Source organism: Sinocyclocheilus anshuiensis, unplaced genomic scaffold (genome assembly GCF_001515605.1).
Source record: "Sinocyclocheilus anshuiensis isolate Anshui unplaced genomic scaffold, SAMN03320099.WGS_v1.1 scaffold205, whole genome shotgun sequence".
Taxonomy (NCBI): Eukaryota; Metazoa; Chordata; class Actinopteri; order Cypriniformes; family Cyprinidae; genus Sinocyclocheilus; species Sinocyclocheilus anshuiensis.
In genome coordinates, this window is record NW_015536497.1 from 134,553 (window position 1) to 152,363 (window position 17,811).

General features: G+C 38.9%; 1 protein-coding gene across 4 annotated transcripts in view; it reads right to left on the reverse strand.

The window, feature by feature from the left end:
* The window catches only part of LOC107687322 (protocadherin gamma-C5-like), a 52,017-nt gene that overhangs the window by 30,529 nt on the left and 3,677 nt on the right, over positions 1 to 17,811 (reverse strand). For 2 of the 4 annotated variants that reach the window (XM_016484653.1, XM_016484631.1), the window contains exon 1: positions 15,117 to 17,659. The exons of 1 other annotated variant lie outside the window; for it this stretch is intronic. In XM_016484653.1, coding sequence (XP_016340139.1) covers positions 15,117 to 17,510 — 2,394 coding nt within the window. In that variant the 5' untranslated portion in view covers positions 17,511 to 17,659. Of the gene's footprint in view, positions 1 to 7,717; positions 10,268 to 15,116; positions 17,660 to 17,811 lie in introns of those variants that run through there. One more of the 4 variants, XM_016484620.1, reaches the window with a different exon arrangement.

Here is a 17,811-nt window from a genome sequence, read left to right on the forward strand (position 1 = left end):
TCTTTTTTAATAAATCTGCAAAAATGTCAACGATTCTGTGTTTTTCTGTCAATATGGGGTGCTGTGTGTACATTAATGAGGAAAAAAAATTAACTTAAATGATTTTAGCAAATGGCTGCAATATAACAAAGAGAAAAATTGAAGGGGGTCTGAATACTTTTTCCGTACCCACTGTATATATATATATATATATGTGCATGTGAATTCGGAAAACACACATGCGATTTAGAGACATACTTTTACTTAGATACGAAGACAGCTCTGAATAAGCAAAAGTTGTATTAGTCTCACCTGTTGGCTCTCGAACGTCCACGCGCTGTCTGGTAATGACGCATCAAGCACGTTTAGCGTGTCTGTAAAGTTTGTGGTGCTGCTGGGCTTAACGAGGGTGAGATCACTGAATTCTGACATTGGAGAGAGATAGGAGCCAAAGGACTGACTCTGAGACATCATGTCTCCTCCCAGAACCTCCACATACTTAATGGGCCCGTCAGTGTTGAGCTGGATCTGCAGGTTTCTGTTGGGGTTCTTGTATTCAGAATTTGTCCTCCTGATACAGCAGCTTGAGCCGCCTCTACTGCCTCGCGCACATTTCACCAGTAAGATGAAAAATGTCAAAAGACACAACAAAGACACTGAAGCCAAAGAGATGATCAGATATAAAGTAATTTTGCCACTTTTCTTGTTGGGCTCGATAGTTTTTTCTCTATGGTCTGAAATGGGTTCATGAAAGCCGTCCTCTATCAGTATATCCACTGTGACTGTGTTGGACTGGATCGGTTCTGCATTATCCTTTATTTCTATCAGCAGTCTCTGAGAGGAGTCATCGTGCTCTGAAACAGCGCGTTTAGTCCTCACCTCTCCCGTATGTAAATTGACACTGAACAGAGACGCGTCCGTGGCCTCTGCGAGCCTGTAGAACAGCCAGGCGTTATGACCCGAGTCCGCGTCCACTGCTGTTACCTTAGTAACGAGATGTCCTACTTTTGCAGAACGGGGCATCCTCTGATGAGTAACAGACCCCATGGATGTGGACGGGTAAATGATAACAGGTGCATTATCGTTCCGGTCCAGAATGAACACATGAACAGTGGCGTTGCTGCTCAGAGGTGGAGAGCCATGATCTTTAGCCTGCACTATAACACTGATTAGTTGCATTTTCTCATAATCAAATGAGCTCATGCTGTAAATAGTTCCGTTTTCAGAGTTGATATAAAAATAAGATGATGGTGGCACTTGGTTTGAACTTAAATCCAAAACTGAGTACGTGAGTAAAGCGTTTTTATCTCGGTCAATGTCCGATGCAGATACAGAAAATAATGAAACACCTGCTACGTTATTTTCATTTATATAAACATTATATGAGAGCTGTGAGAATTTTGGAGGGTTGTCATTCACGTCAAGTACTTTAACATTTATAGTCTTTATTGTCTTTAAGGGTGGTACACCAGAGTCGGTCGCTATTATTTCTATGTTATATTCTGCATTGACCTCACGATCTAAAGATGAGTCTGTTACCAGTGAATAATGATTGTCAAAGGACGGTTTCAATGTAAATGGAAACCCAGGGGATATATTTACATTTACTTTGCCATTAGCATCAAAATCTAAATCCTTGACATTAATTAAAGCTACAACTGTTCCGACAGAGGCATTTTCTGGCACAGGGCTGGGTGATGATGTTAAAATAATTTCTGGAGAATTGTCATTTTCATCAATTATGTTTATATGGACAGACGAATGACCCATTAGTTCTGGGTTTCCTTTGTCCTTTGCACTGACGTCAAATCTGTATGATTTAGTAGATTCGTAGTCAATATTTCCTATGACTGTAATTTCTCCCGTGTCTGGGTTCAAAGCAAAACATTTTCTTACAGGTTCAGGTGTATGCACACCTAAAAAATATTGTATCTCTCCATTGTCACCTTCATCTAAATCCGTGGCTTTTATTGTTAATACAGATGAACCAACGGGAGCACCTTCTCGTAGGGATGCTTTGTATGTTGGCAAGTCAAATTTTGGAGCATTGTCGTTACTGTCAAGAACATTGATGCGTATTATTGTAGTCCCAGATTTGGCAGGCTCGCCGCCATCTACAGCAGTTAAAATTAGCTTGTGGACAGATTTTTTCTCTCTGTCCAGTGGTTTATCAACTACAAGTTCTGGTACTTTTCTACCATCCCCAAGTGTTTTTACATTTAATCGGAAACATTCATTATTGCTTAACGAATACGATTTCAAACTATTCCTCCCAACGTCCAAATCCTCTGCACTCTCAAGCGGAAATCGGTCTCCCGGAGTGATGGATTCAGCAATTTCCAGAACACCGTCTGTTGTTTGAAAGATCGGTGCGTTATCATTTATATCTTGTATTTCTATCTCGACTCGAAACAATTGTAACGTATTTTCTATGATAACCTGTAATGGCAAAATGCAGCTAACGCTTTGAGGGCACAGACTTTCTCTGTCAATTCTACTGTTCATGACCAACTCACCCTTTTCTGAATCAACGCTGAAATACTGCATGCTGTTCTCAGATGCTATCCGCAAATTGCGATTTGCGATATCTGAGACATCAAAACCAAGATCCTTAGCGATATTTCCAATGGCTGAACCCTCTTTTAGTTCTTCTGGTATAGTATAGCGAGTCAGAGCTCCGACTGTATTCCACAAAAGAGAGACGAATAGCCAACGCGTAGCCCATATAAACTCTCCATTCTCCTTGCGTCTCATCTTCACAATATATTTTCCCATTCCGTCAACATATTCCTCTTTTATGAACAGTTTATCAAATGATATATTTTCATTTCGAGGTAATACAATCCACTGTAGGTGTCCGTTATGTTGTAATCGACTTCATACCGGCATGTGAAGCTACCTCCCTCTCTCTTCAGCTCTCTTCATTGTTCTGCTGCTCTGACTGGGGGACGTAGTAGATCACTATGTACGTTCTATTACGTGATTGGTGCAGAGTTCTCTCATGCCATGCTGTCTCTTAAAGACATACAGAGCCATTTTTGTTTAGCAATATAACGTCTTTTGTGTGGAATTACGTAGTTTTCTTGCAAGCATTCCAAATACAGACTATTGAAAATAACTGCATTTTTGTGCGCTTCTACTACTACAAAAACTATATTATATACTATTTTTGACATGTTGTTGTGATGGCGCCAATGAAAATAATACATCCGTGAATATTCTTAAAAAGTAACGGATCATCTATAAAACGGCATTCTCAAACTTTCACACGATTTAAATTATTTGTAATAACTGATACTGTAGATAGGTAGATAGATAGATAGATAGATAGATAGATAGATAGATAGATCAAATGCATTAATGTGCACGGATGTGAGTCGCAACCTACCTGGCCTCATGGCAAAAACGTACCTGGGGGCACTTTTTCGCTAGACGCGAAATACATACCAATAAGTACATATCACTGCAGTTTCCAAAAGAAATGGACAGTAGAGGCAGTAAAACTCCGACACCTTTTATTCCTTTTCACACACATTTAGTTTCGATTAATAAAGCGTAATTTTTGCACAATTACTTGAAGAATATTATGTTATGACTTCAAAACAATTTTAATATGCTGGGAAATGTGAAAACTGGTGCTTTTGAATGTTAGCACTGCACATATCCAGCTTCATATCAATGGGTTTTCATAGATGATAGGTTTGTTTGGTAGCTCACGGAGTATGGAGACGTACTTGAGAGGTGAGGAGCTCCGCTTCGAATCCCGTGTAACTACTGTTCGACAAAACAGTTCAAATCTGCATATAAGGAAGTTCAAATGACACGGTCGCATCAACAAATGCGTTTTTATATCAGTTTTGCATTTGTCAACTAGGCGCGTTTCCATTACCCTTCAAATTGCGCAAATTGAAATTGAAAAAGTTTTTACGCTCGCATGAGGTGTTTTTTCAGGCAATGCGAAAAAGGAATAATTCGCAAAACTGCAATGGAAACGGCTTCGCATTTACAGGTCACATGGCGTATGTAAAAAGTCATATGATCATTCTTCAATGTACTATAACCTCCAAGAAACACTTCATAAGTGGCCGCAAATATCGCCAAAGTTTTGCGCAAATCTGTAATGGAAACGCGGGTAGGTTTAGGGTTGGGTTTGGTGTAGGGCATATTTCCAACACGATAGAGCATTAACTTTTAGCGACAGTCCCCGGATATTTGAATTCTGAACTGCCGCAATACGTACCTGAAGAAACGTAATAAAAACACAGCAATATGTACCTATATCAACGTAATAAAAACGTGCCAGGGTTCACGTATTGAACCCGTGTTTTAACGCCACTCAGTGGACATTTCTCTTTGAAACTGCGGCGAAACGTGCAGTAAGGTACGTAAAAACGGTGTTGCAGAAAAGTACCCAGAGGTACGTATTTTTATGAGACCAGGTTGGTCGCAACATAGACATAGCCTAGTGTTCGCTGTCCGGAGCTGTGGTGCTGAAAATACAAGTTTGTGTCTGCTCTCTCTTAAAAACACATCCTTAATGCCATAGCAAAACAATAACATTGTATTATATGCACGATGATATTTACAATTTCATTCACAGGTATAAATACTAGAAGGCTTGAATTGACTTACATGTTCAATAACACACGATGCTGTCAAATGCTGACAACATCTGATTTGATGTTATACTTGTTGTCTCACCTGTTGGCTTTCGAACGTCCACGCGCTGTCTGGTAATGACGCATCAAGCACGTTTAGCGTGTCTGTAAAGTTTGTGGTGCTGCTGGGTTTAACGAGGGTAAGATCACTGTGATACAGCAGCTTGAACTTCCGATGCTGCTTCTAACGCATTTCACAATCAACGTGAACAATGTCAAAACAGATAAAAGTGACACTGTTCCCAAAGAAATGATCAAATATAAAGTTATTTTCCCGTTTTTCTTGTGGTTGTTTTCTGTAGTTTTCATAGTATAATCCGAGATGGGCTCATGAAGGCCTTCCTCTATCAGTATATCCACTGTGACTGTGATGGACTGGATTGGTTCTCCATTATCCTTTATTTCTATCAGCAGTCTCTGAGAGGAGTCATCGTGCTCTGAAACAGCGCGTTTAGTCCTGACCTCACCCGTATGTAAATTGACACTGAACAGAGACGCGTCCGTGCCCTCCGCGAGCCTGTAGAACAGCCAGGCGTTATGACCCGAGTCCGCGTCCACTGCTGTTACCTTAGTAACGAGATGTCCTGCTTTAGCAGAACGGGGCATCCTCTGATGAGAGACAGACCCCATGGATGTGGACGGGTAAATGACAGCAGGTGCGTTATCGTTCTGGTCCAGAATAAACACATGAACTGTGGCGTTGCTGCTCATTGGAAGAGAGCCATGATCTTTAGCAAGGACGACGATGTGAAAGATCTTAATTTTCTCGTAGTCAAACGAGTGCATGCTAAATATACTCCCATTTTCAGAGTTTATATAAACATATGAAGAGACGGGTACGTCTTGAGTATTCGTATCGAGAACTGAATAGACAATTTTGGCATTTTCTCCTGTATCTAGATCTGATGCTGTTACTGATGCTAAAATGGATCCCGGAGCGCTGTTTTCTTTAATATAAACCGAGTACACACGTTCAGAGAAAACAGGAGGATTATCATTGACATCTAGTATATTAACTGTAATGAGTTTGCTAGATACAAGTGGAGGTGATCCAGAGTCTGAGGCTTTTAGCTCAATATTATAGCTGGGAATTTTTTCTCGATCTAATTGTGAATCTGTCACTAGTACATAATGATTTGAAAATGTTGGCTTTAATTTAAATGGGGTATCGGGTGAAATGCCAAGCGTTACGTTCCCGTTTACGCCCGAATCTAAATCTTTAACATTTATTAACGCTACCATAGTCCCAGCGGGCGCATCTTCTGGCACAGGTTTGGGTGAGGAGGTGATGATGATCTCAGGTGCATTATCATTCATGTCTAAAACATTCACCTGAACTCTACAATGTCCCTCCATTACAGGCGCGCCTTTGTCTCTGGCACGTATGTCAAATTTATATGTGGAGCTCATTTCATAGTCAAGACTTTTTGATATAGTTAATTCGCCAGTATCCGAGTCAATAGAAAATAACTGCTTTATTGCTTCTTGTGTGAGAGATCCTAACGAATACTCAATTTCACTATTTACGCCATCGTCTAAGTCAATTGCCTTTACCATCTGAATTATCTTACCTGGAGCAGAGTTCTCCACCACTTTAATTTCATATAAATCTTGTTCAAATACAGGAGCATTGTCATTCGCATCAAGCACTTTAACAGTAATCTGAGCGGTGCCTGATCTCATTGGATCACCCCCATCAATACCTGTCAAAATCAGATGGTGTATAGACTGTTTTTCTCTATCAAGTGCTTTCTGCAAAACAATTTCTGGGACTTTAGTTCCGTCTTTATCATTTTTAACATGTAAGACAAAATATTCATTTTTATTTAAAGCATACGTGCGCAAAGTGTTTGACCCGACATCTGCGTCTTGCGCAGGCTCTAAATGAAATCTTGCTCCGGTTAGCGTGGCCTCTGATACATCAATGATTTTTGTGCCTGAAAGGAAAGTCGGGGAATTGTCATTTATATCTTGGATATCAACTTCGACACGATAAAACTGGAGTGGACCCTCGATTATGACTTGAACTGGTAACACACAACTCGCGCTTTGTCCACACAGGGTTTCTCTGTCTATTACTTCATTCACAAGCAGCTCGCCATTCCGCAAATTCAGACCGAAATATTGCTTACCAGACTCAGATGCTATCCGTAATTTACGATTAGATATTTCAGATACATCCAAACCGAGATCTTTAGCTACATTTCCGACAACATATCCCTCCTTCAGCTCCTCCGGTATTGTGTAACGAAGCTGCGCCTCTGTATCGCTCCACAAAACAGCGAAACACAACAGCCACAGCGCCCACCAGAGCAAAATTCTCCTTTGTATTTGAGTCCTCATTTCCAAACACGATAAATTATCGTTGATTCCAGTATCCTGACATTCATCTTACGTCTATTAGCCTTCACAAAAATAATGCAACATTTTAAAATGTATAGCATTCCAGATTATATTCCGTTGTTAAATACATTGCAGCGAGTGCAGTGCATTTTGTCTCAGGTCTGTGAGTAATGGTTTTCAGCATTATGTCGGGGGAGGGAGTAGATCCTTTTGTGCAGTGCGGTCCGGTTATTGGATAAGCGCTCTCCAGTCATAACATGAATCAGTCTTAAAGAGGCAGGGCAAAACCAAGCTCAACACCCATACAGAATACATAGTTATTTTACGGGTCACTGCATTGAAACGACAATTTTCCTACACAATTACTCGTTTTAAAAGCAAATGCAGATAAATAGGATATTTAGAAAGACTATACTGCAAAAATAAAGTCAATATTCGTACAAACAGTATTCGGAGATGCTGCATAGAAGCATATTGACGCTCAAACATGTAACACGTGAATATCGCTTTTACATGTTATTCTATTATTAAGTATTGCAAGTGTTAAAGTATTATTTACAAGTTTCATATTAAAACAATTGCACTGTTTGTAAATCAGAACTGTAATATTGGTGCAAATATGTTTCTGATTTTGTAAATTGTAAAGTGGTTAGAATAATTCGTTTTTGCACATAATGACATCAAAAATGGCCTATAATATAAAAATAAATAAAATAAAATAAAAATCACGCGCTCACCTGTTGGCTCTCGAACGTCCACGCACTGTCTGGTAATGATGCATCAAGCACGTTTAGCGTGTCTGTAAAGTTTGTGGTGCTGCTTGGTTTAACGAGGGTAAGATCACTGAATTCTGACATTGGAGAGAGATAGGACCCAAAGGACTGACTCTGAGACATCATGTCTCCTCCCAGAACCTCCACATACTTAATGGGCCCGTCAGTGTTGAGCTGGATCTGCAGGTTTCTGTTGGGGTTCTTGTATTCAGAATTTGTCCTCCTGATACAGCAACTAGAACTTCCGATGCTGCTTCTAACGCATTTCACAACCAACGTAAATAATGTCAACACAGATAAAACTGACACTGTGCCCAAAGAGATTATCAAGTACAAAGCGATTTTGCCGCTTTTCTTCTTGTTGTTGTTTTCTGTTGTTTTCATACTATATTCCGAGATGGGCTCATGAAGGCCTTCCTCTATCAGTATATCCACTGTGACTGTGGTGGAATGGAGCGGTTCTCCATTATCCTTTATTTCTATCAGCAGTCTCTGAGAGGAGTCATCGTGCTCTGAAACAGCGCGTTTAGTCCTCACCTCTCCCGTATGTAAATTGACACTGAACAGAGACGCGTCCGTGGCCTCTGCGAGCCTGTAGAACAGCCAGGCGTTATGACCCGAGTCCGCGTCCACTGCTGTTACCTTAGTAACGAGATGTCCTGCTTTAGCAGAACGGGGCATCCTCTGATGAGAGACAGACCCCATGGATGTGGACGGGTAAATGACAGCAGGTGCGTTATCGTTCTGGTCCGAAATAAATACATGAACTGTGGCGTTGCTGCTCAAAGATGGAGAGCCATGATCTTTAGCCTGAACGAGGATCTGAAACACTTTGATTTTCTCGTAGTCAAACGAGTGCATGCTAAATATTCTTCCGTTTTCTGAGTTTATATATATATAAGAAGATACAGGAACGTTCTGGACCTTAGAGTCCAAAATGGAGTAGGAGATTTTGGCATTTTCTCCCAAGTCTGGGTCATAGGCGGAGACTGAGCACAATACTGAGTCATGAGCGCTGTTTTCTTTAGCGTAAACCGTGTAAGACTTCTCAGTGAACATTGGAGAGTTGTCATTCACGTCTGAAATGCCGATTGTGACTGTTTTCTCACTAGATAGCGGTGGCGAACCGGCATCAACTGCTTTCAATTCAATTTTATATTCAGAATAAGTCTCTCTGTCTAGAGAACCGTTGGTAACTAGTGCGTAATGATTTGAAACTGTAAGGCTCAATCTAAATGGTGTTCCAGGGGCCAACGTAAGCGTAACTTTCCCGTTCTCTCCTAAATCTGCATCTTTTGTACTAATTAAAGAAACGACAGTGTCATTTGAGGAATTCTCAGGAATCGGACTTGAGAGGGAAGTAATAATTATGTCAGGTGCGTTGTCATTTACATCATTAACCTTTATCTTTACACTGCAATGGCCCTCCATTTGAGGATTTCCTTTGTCCTTTGCTACTATATCAAATTTATGTAGGCTTGCTTTTTCATGATCCAGCTGTCCTTTAACTGTGATGACACCAGTTTGTTGATTGATATTAAACAATGCTGTATCTGATGTTTGGTCTGCAAAGAAATATTCAATATCTCCATTTAACCCTTCGTCTAAATCTATAGCTTTGACTCTTATAATTTCTTTATGACTCGATTCGTTTTCATCAACAACAGTCTCGTAAAATGGTTTTTCAAATTCTGGAGCATTGTCATTAATATCCAAAACGACAACAGTGATCTCACATGTGCCCGTGCGCACTGGATTCCCCCCGTCAGCTGCTGTCAATATTAGCTTATGAACAGCCTGTTTTTCTCGATCAAGAGGTTGTTTTAGTATTAGTTCGGGAATTTTGACTGCATCTTGAGTTTTTACGTTTAAAACAAAATTATCATTATTGCTCAGACTGTATGATTTTAAAGAATTGAACTGTACATCCGAGTCAATAGCGCTCTCTAAGAGAAATTTTGCCCCTGAATTAATAGACTCTGGAATATTCAATATACGCTCATTAGATTTAAAATTGGGCTTGTTGTCATTAATATCTTGTAATTCAATCTCAACCCGATGCATCTGCAGAGGATTCTCTAAAACAGCTTGAAGAGGCAAAACACACGGGACATTGTATCCACATAAACCCTCTCTATCAATTCTCTCATTCACAATAAGATCACCCTTTTCCACATCCACGGCGAAATACTGCTTACCAGTCTCAGATGCTATTTGTAATTTACGATCTAAAATCTTAGATACATCCAAACCGAGGTCTTTAGCGATATGTCCGACCACAGATCCTTCTCTTAGCTCTTCTGGAATTGTGTATCGAATCTGCGCCTCTATTGTACTCCAAGGAAGAATGAAGACACAGCACCACCAAATTATCCTCAAAAAGAATAGAGATTCCATAATCTCCGTCTCCAAGCTTTTGACGATTTATCCAAGTTTTCTCAAGATTTCAAAATATTCACAACAATTACATAATCCCAGAAAGTATATTGATGGCATATTCCTATTTAGTGTAAGAGGTCCTTTTGATAAAAAATGAGTATTTCATGCGCTCTCTGTGCTTAGAGCTCAGGAAGATGCCACAGCAGTGAGAGGGAGTGGATCTCTTTGTCTAAGTCTTTACCTCATTGGTCGACTCTACATTTATCTTCAACCAATCCAATTCCTAAAATATCTTAAAGGGCTAGTACGCGCAAGTCAAGTCAAAGTGATCTAGAGGAGCCACTCCATATCTAAAATCAAGAGATAATAGTTATAATAATAATAATAATAATAATAATAATAATAATAATAATAATACATTTATTGTTGTTGTTATTTGTGATGATGGTGATGATGATGATTATTATCTTCTACGTGTGTGTGTGTGTGAGCCTGCGCGCTTCTATTATCTCAAATATAACTGCTTTAAAAAGAATATGAACTTGTGCCGTCTTGTGGCGACAGAGAGAAGCGCACCAGTACCAACGTTTGAGCAGGTGCATGCATTGCTGTGTGTGTGGAGGTTATTGATGAAAGCGCACAATGATTCTACATTTTAATAAGATCAGCTGCCATTTTTAGAAATATTAACATTTTAGTTATGATTATCGCCTTTCAAGTCAAAAAGGAATTACATTAATATCCATATTAGTAGGTAAACTGCTCTTTATCCGTGAATAATAATAATAATAATAATAATAATAATAATACATTTATTGTTGTTGTTATTTGTGATGATGGTGATGATGATGATTATTATCTTCTACGTGTGTGTGTGTGTGAGCCTGCGCGCTTCTATTATCTCAAATATAACTGCTTTAAAAAGAATATGAACTTGTGCCGTCTTGTGGCGACAGAGAGAAGCGCACCAGTACCAACGTTTGAGCAGGTGCATGCATTGCTGTGTGTGTGGAGGTTATTGATGAAAGCGCACAATGATTCTACATTTTAATAAGATCAGCTGCCATTTTTAGAAATATTAACATTTTAGTTATGATTATCGCCTTTCAAGTCAAAAAGGAATTACATTAATATCCATATTAGTAGGTAAACTGCTCTTTATCCGTGCAAGATTGCATGATCCTCTTGCAACAAAGGACTCAACTATGAGCAGGGGGGAGACCGCAAGCAGCTAGAGTGAGCGATTCAGCACCACGTGGATGGACAGCGCCACACAGGCGGCCTGTTCACGCAGCTACACTCGTGTGCTCAGAAGGAAAGAACGTCTATTTCAATGCTTTCCATTTCCTGTTTGTCTTTTTATCTTCGCAAAAAAAATACTTACGCATGCCGCAGCAGCATGAGTTATTCTGAAAAGCATCTTTAGGTAGGTTGGAAGCGGCACAAGACATTGAGATTTGAATAAACGTCCCGAATAAAGTTGTTTACTTACCTGATTATTTATTTATTTATTTATTTACTTACTTACCTATTTTTTTACGTAAAAGCATCAGTTAAGTTACAAAAACATTTTTCCTCTATTAATATAGTGTTCTGTGCACTGATACTATGAGTGTTGTTATTGTGTTGCATTTGGAATCAAAATTGCAATACATGTCTGGCTAACATTAAGCAAGCAGATTTGGGTACAGTGGGGCTAAAAGCCCCCTTTCAATGTATATGACAGTCAAATTATTGCTTTTTATTTAATTTTAACTGACAGTATAATTGAAAATACAGTAAATATAAAGTCAGCTAGAGAAGCCTTTCACCTAATGATAAATCAAAATTTGTCACGATATGCAACTATATTTGATATAGTAATACAATATTTATGTAATACAATGTAATATTTAATTACACTGAACAACTAAAAATCATAGCATCCTTTTGTCTAAAACATTTAATCATCATTTCAGGGATTCTCATTAGCTTGTAATTGACAATTTACACACAGAATTGTGTTTTATTTTTCTTCCCTCATGTGCATCTAATGACTTCATGTATCAGGACAATTTAGCAGTGCATATATTGATAAACAAGTGTTGTTGTTGTTTAGCATTTAGAGATAAATATCAAACGTGCATTGAGCCCAATTGTACCCTACATATGAAAAAAACCAACACACACATTTTCCTCCTCCAATTAAAATTCAATAATAAGAAATTGTTAGCTCTGTTAATATGTAAGCATTGCACTTCAAAGGCATAAACACATTTTTAATATACAGAAAAGGGAATTTGTTCTTACCTTTGTTGGTGAAAGCCAGGTGAAAAGGTGGGATGTGGCAGACAAAAGAGGAGAGAGAGAAAAGTGAGAAAAACATGGTTAGTATTGTCAAAACATTTTGTCTGTATTTCTATTCATTTGATTTACCCCCCCCCCCGTTTTAAAATGTTTAAAAATATAATTCTATAATTCGACAATTTTATAATGCAGTTTTTACAATTATTTTATGACGCACAGCTGATTGGTTCAGATGTTTTATCATCTCTGCTTCTAAATGAGCAGAGGATGAGCAGTATGCAATCACAGCAAATACCAAAATTAATTGTGCAATATGTACAATATAAATAAAATAAGCTATATCGATAATGATGACACTGATAAATGGTAAACGCTTCTACTGAGCACAAGAGGGAGCATGGGAGAGACAGAAAGAGGGGAGTACTGACTCTGGCTTCGAGAGTCCCCCCTTACACTCTAAGGAAGAAATGGAATGTTCTGACTCAGTCTGTTGTCATAGAAACACATGTTGTCAAGGGAGTAATATGTGTTTTAGAGGAGAAAGTGAGCTTATGCATATGCATATCTGTAGGTGGTGTGGGTTGTGTTCAAGCTGTACGAACAAACAGAAGCAAGCATATAAAGGTGAAGAAAATAAGAGGGATGCTTTTTAAAAGAACTGCATATAAGCATTTATATTACATATGTAAGGACCTGCAAATATGTGTGCACTAAAAAAAATACAATATAATTTTTGACTTATTGGCAGTATCACTGTTTGCAGCTTTGATACGCACATACAGACACAAGCAGGTTTGAGGAGGCAAAAGCAGGACAAAGAATCTCAATGCAGAGAAAAACGGCCCTTCCTTCCACCCCCCCTGGCTGAGAGTCAGCATTCTCACAAACCCAGATCTCATGTGCTGTCTGGGCTTTACTCACATTGATACTGCGTTTCTAATTTAATGTTAAATTCACTACAGTACATTTGCACTGATCACTTTATGTGTTAAATAGTGGTAATGTGAGGACACCATTTTACTGCAAGGGAAGATGGTCAATATGATAAACAAATTACTATGCTTGTTCACTCTTCTGTATTTTGTTTGCGATTTTTCCCCCAATTTTAAAATCATTGAGGCTAAAATGTTAAATGATTAAATGTAAACAAAATGTTGCATTTTACTATAAGAATGTGTTTTACAGTTTACACGTTTCTGTAACTAAGCTGGGAAACATACATTTTTTGGCATATGGTAAGCACATAAAGGGATTGTTTTTCTGTTTGAATGTAATATTTATGAGAACTGGGCAGTGGACATTAGAGATGGGATTCATGCTTCAGCTGTGACACACATTTGATGTTGAATGGTGTTTCAGATATCTGGCTGCATGCTCACTGCAGAGAAGCCACTCCCAGCTTCTTTAAGAGTTTAATGCAGAACCCACACCTAGACCTTTAGCAGCTGTAATACCAGTGAAATCACCCTATGATGCTCATCATGAATCTTTAAGAGGATGATTTAAAATTTGGATGCATTAAATACACAATTATGGTATTGACAGCAAAGCAGAAAGCATCAGCGGAATAGCCCACTCAGTCCTCTACTTTCCATAGAAGATAACTGTTTATGCATCATGGATAGAAGCAAGGGTTCGTAATGCCCCGTGTTTCCGTATAAAGACAGATTGTGGCAACGTGTGGCCAGTATATCTCAATCTAACACACAAGAGCTCACTGTGCAGGGTTTCTATTCAACATTGAGGGACAGAGAGACTTGATTGAAAGAGAGTGAAAGAAAATCCAAGCAGTAAATTGAGTTTTGATATCCTTGTTTTATACACTTCATTCAACTTCACAATCTTTTTTCATGATGTAATATTAGGCTATAATAAATCTGAACAGTTGATGACAGAAATGTATGCCTGTATATGATACAGACTATGGACAGTACTATGGCCTAAAGAGTAATTTTGATTGTGTTTCAGATGATGTAGCGTATGTTCAAAACTGATAAATGTGGTACAAATACACATATTCTGCCTTCTAGAAAACATCTAAATGTTTTAAACTCACAACACAAAAATAGCAGCAATGGCATAAGAATATTGGCAGTATTACAGAACCCTGACATACTGATCCATAACTGCAGCTCCATGGAATCACTTGCACAGGGAAAACTATAAAAAGGAGCAATCATTGGACTAATTATTATGGCAAATCCAGCTAAAGCCTGGACAAATGCATGACGGAATTACCTGTCAAAATCACACAGTAGTGTAACTACTTTTTTTTTTTTTTTTTTCAATTTTGTATTAAAGTGGCCACACAAAACTTGTTAAACATGTTACATGTTTTGATTGTAATTAAATTGTATTGTATGTATTGCTATATATTTAAATAAATGTCACATCATCTCTTCATGAAAGCCTGAGAAAGATAAAATGTGTCAACACAGAGTAGCAGAGTGTGTGTGGGTGTTTGTGGGTGGAATAGAGTTCACTGTGCACCAATATTGTGACGTGTTTGAGAAACAGAACTACTAGTCTAGTTTCTCAAAACAAAACAATATATACATATCAACCTCTGCTAAAAAATATAAGTTTTTTGAAGTAAATGACTTGCTGTTTATCTTCAAAAAAAAAAAAAAAAAAGTAGAGTACAGCACTTCAAGCTTTAAACTCCTGCTGCTGCAATGAGCACTTATGAGAATCTCACCTCTAAAGTCAGGTCATCAACCTCCTGCTTCTTTTCTCTCTGAACTGTCCCCATACGACTCTGGCTCACCAGTGTGTTCTGACTGTAGGGCCTGACAAACTTCATGTCACTCATTCTTGAATCAGTCGTCCCGCACATTTCATAATTATACACATGCTGTAATGTGCCGTCTGCGTAGACTGGAGGATAATATGGAATTACAGGTAGAGTTGCCCCGGATTTATAAAATAGCTTATTCTGCCTCCATCTGTAGATTTTCACTGAAATTATTGATATGATTGAGACTATGAAGAGCAGGGAGACCACTGCGAGAGCCAAGATTAAATAAAAAGTCAGGTTCTCGTCATATTGTTTTTCATGTGTAAAGTCTGTGAACTCTGACAGCACTTCAGGAAAGCTGTCAGCCACAGCCACATTAATGGAAACCACAGCTGAGCGAGAGGGCTGTCCGTTATCCTCCACAACAACAGTGAGTTTTTGTTTCACTGCATCTTTATCAGTCACTTGTCGCACAGTTCTTATTTCTCCATTCTGTAAACCCACTTCAAACAGCGCTCTGTCTGTAGCTTTCTGTAGTTTATAGGAGAGCCAGGCATTCTGTCCAGAGTCCACATCAACAGCCACCACTTTAGTGACCAGATATCCAACATCTGCAGCACGAGGCACAATCTCAGCCACCACAGAAGCACCAGTTTGTACTGGATACAGAACCTGAGGAGCGTTGTCATTCTGATCTTGAATGATAATGTTTACAGTCATGTTGTTGGATAAAGGGGGTGAGCCCCCATCTTGAGCTTTCACTTGCATTTTGAATGATTTCAGCTGTTCGTAATCAAATGATTTTTCTGCATAGATCACACCGCTCTCTGAATTGATGGAGATGTAAGATGCCAGAGGTGCTCCGTTCAAGTCTCCATCAATAAGAAAATATGAAACCTTCGCATTTGGCCCCCAGTCCATGTCGACTGCTTTGACAGTCAGAATAGTTGTAGATGGAGGGTTATTTTCAGCTATAAAGGCATTATATGATTCCTGCTCAAACTGAGGTGTGTGATCATTCACATCAGATATCTTAAGGTTAAAAATGTCTTTACTTGAAAGAGGTGGGTTTCCCCCATCTACAGCAGTTATAGTGATATTATACTCTGCTGATTGTTCCCTGTCTAGTTCTGAGTATGTCACCAGGTTGTAATAATTAGTTAACGAGGATATGATTTTAAATGGAGAGTTCAAATCAATTGAACATGTAATTTTACTGTTGTCACCTGAATCCAGATCCTGAATATTTATCATTGCTATAACAGTTCCAGGTGATGCGTCTTCAGATACCGCACTGGCAAAAGACATTATTGTAATTTTGGGCGTGTTATCGTTTACGTCAATGACGTCAATAATTATCTCACTCGAGTCAGTCAACCCTCCGTGATCTTTAGCTTTGACTTTGACTGTAAACTGCTTGTGTTTTTCATAATCTATATCACCTATGACTTTAACCTCACCAGAATCCGCATCGATGGAGAACAAAGCTTTCACCGTAGAAGACGCGTGCTCAAAATAATATTGAATGCCGTGACTAGACTCGTCAGCATCGGTCGCGCTGACTCTAGTCACGATTGAGCTTTTAGGAGCATTTTCAACAACTGATGTTTTATAAGACGACTGGCTAAACACGGGCGCATTATCATTTCCATCAAGAACAATAATATTAATCTGCACAGTTGCGGACCTTTGTGGTTTTCCTCCGTCTAATGCAGTTAAAATCAATTTATGAAGTTTTTTATTTTCTCTATCGAGAGGAGAATGAAGAACCATCTCGATGTTTTTGTTACCTCCACCGCCAATTTGAACATTAAGCTTGAAATGATCGGTAGGTTGAAGAGTATATTTCTGTAGCGTGTTCACTCCCACGTCTGGATCTATTGCGCTCTCTAATGGAAATCGCGCACCTAAAACCGCTAATTCGCTAATTTCTTGTTCAATTTTAGATTTCGGAAACACTGGGCTGTTGTCATTTATGTCCTGTATGTCAACCGTAACTCGGTAAAGCTCCATCGGATTCTCAAAAATGACATCAAAACTCACACTACAGGCAGATATCTCTCCGCATAGCTCTTCTCTGTCTATTTTATTCTTAACAACCAGATGTCCGTTCTCCTTGTCCAGTCCAATGTACTCACTGCTGTCCGCGGTGAAAACACGCGCTTTTCCTGAAATCAGTCTGTTTGGCTTAAGTCCCAGGTCCGAGGCAATATTTCCAACAAATGAGCCCTCTGCCATTTCCTCAGGTATAGAATAACGAATCTGTCCGGTCACGCGAGGGGAAAATAAAGCTACCGCGCACGCTGTATAGAAGAATAGTGATCCATAATGCCAGCCTTTTCCTTCCGACTCCATTTTTGATCAACAAAGACCGAGCAGAAGCATTCAAAGCAAAATGTGCGATGAATTACAGTATATGTTTCCAACGAATTGCGTCTTCATGTGGGTTAAAGAAATTGGCGACTAAGGTGAACGTGAGTTGGTTGTTATATAGTATCGAGGGTTAGCGGTTGATGATGTATGAATTTATGCCATTCATTGCTTTGGGTTTTGGTAAGGGGAGGGATAAAAAAACACACTTGCTTAATAAGTTGAACAGCGGCACTTAGAGTCCAAATACAGTACTACGGAGAAAAAAAAAAAAAAAAATCAAAAA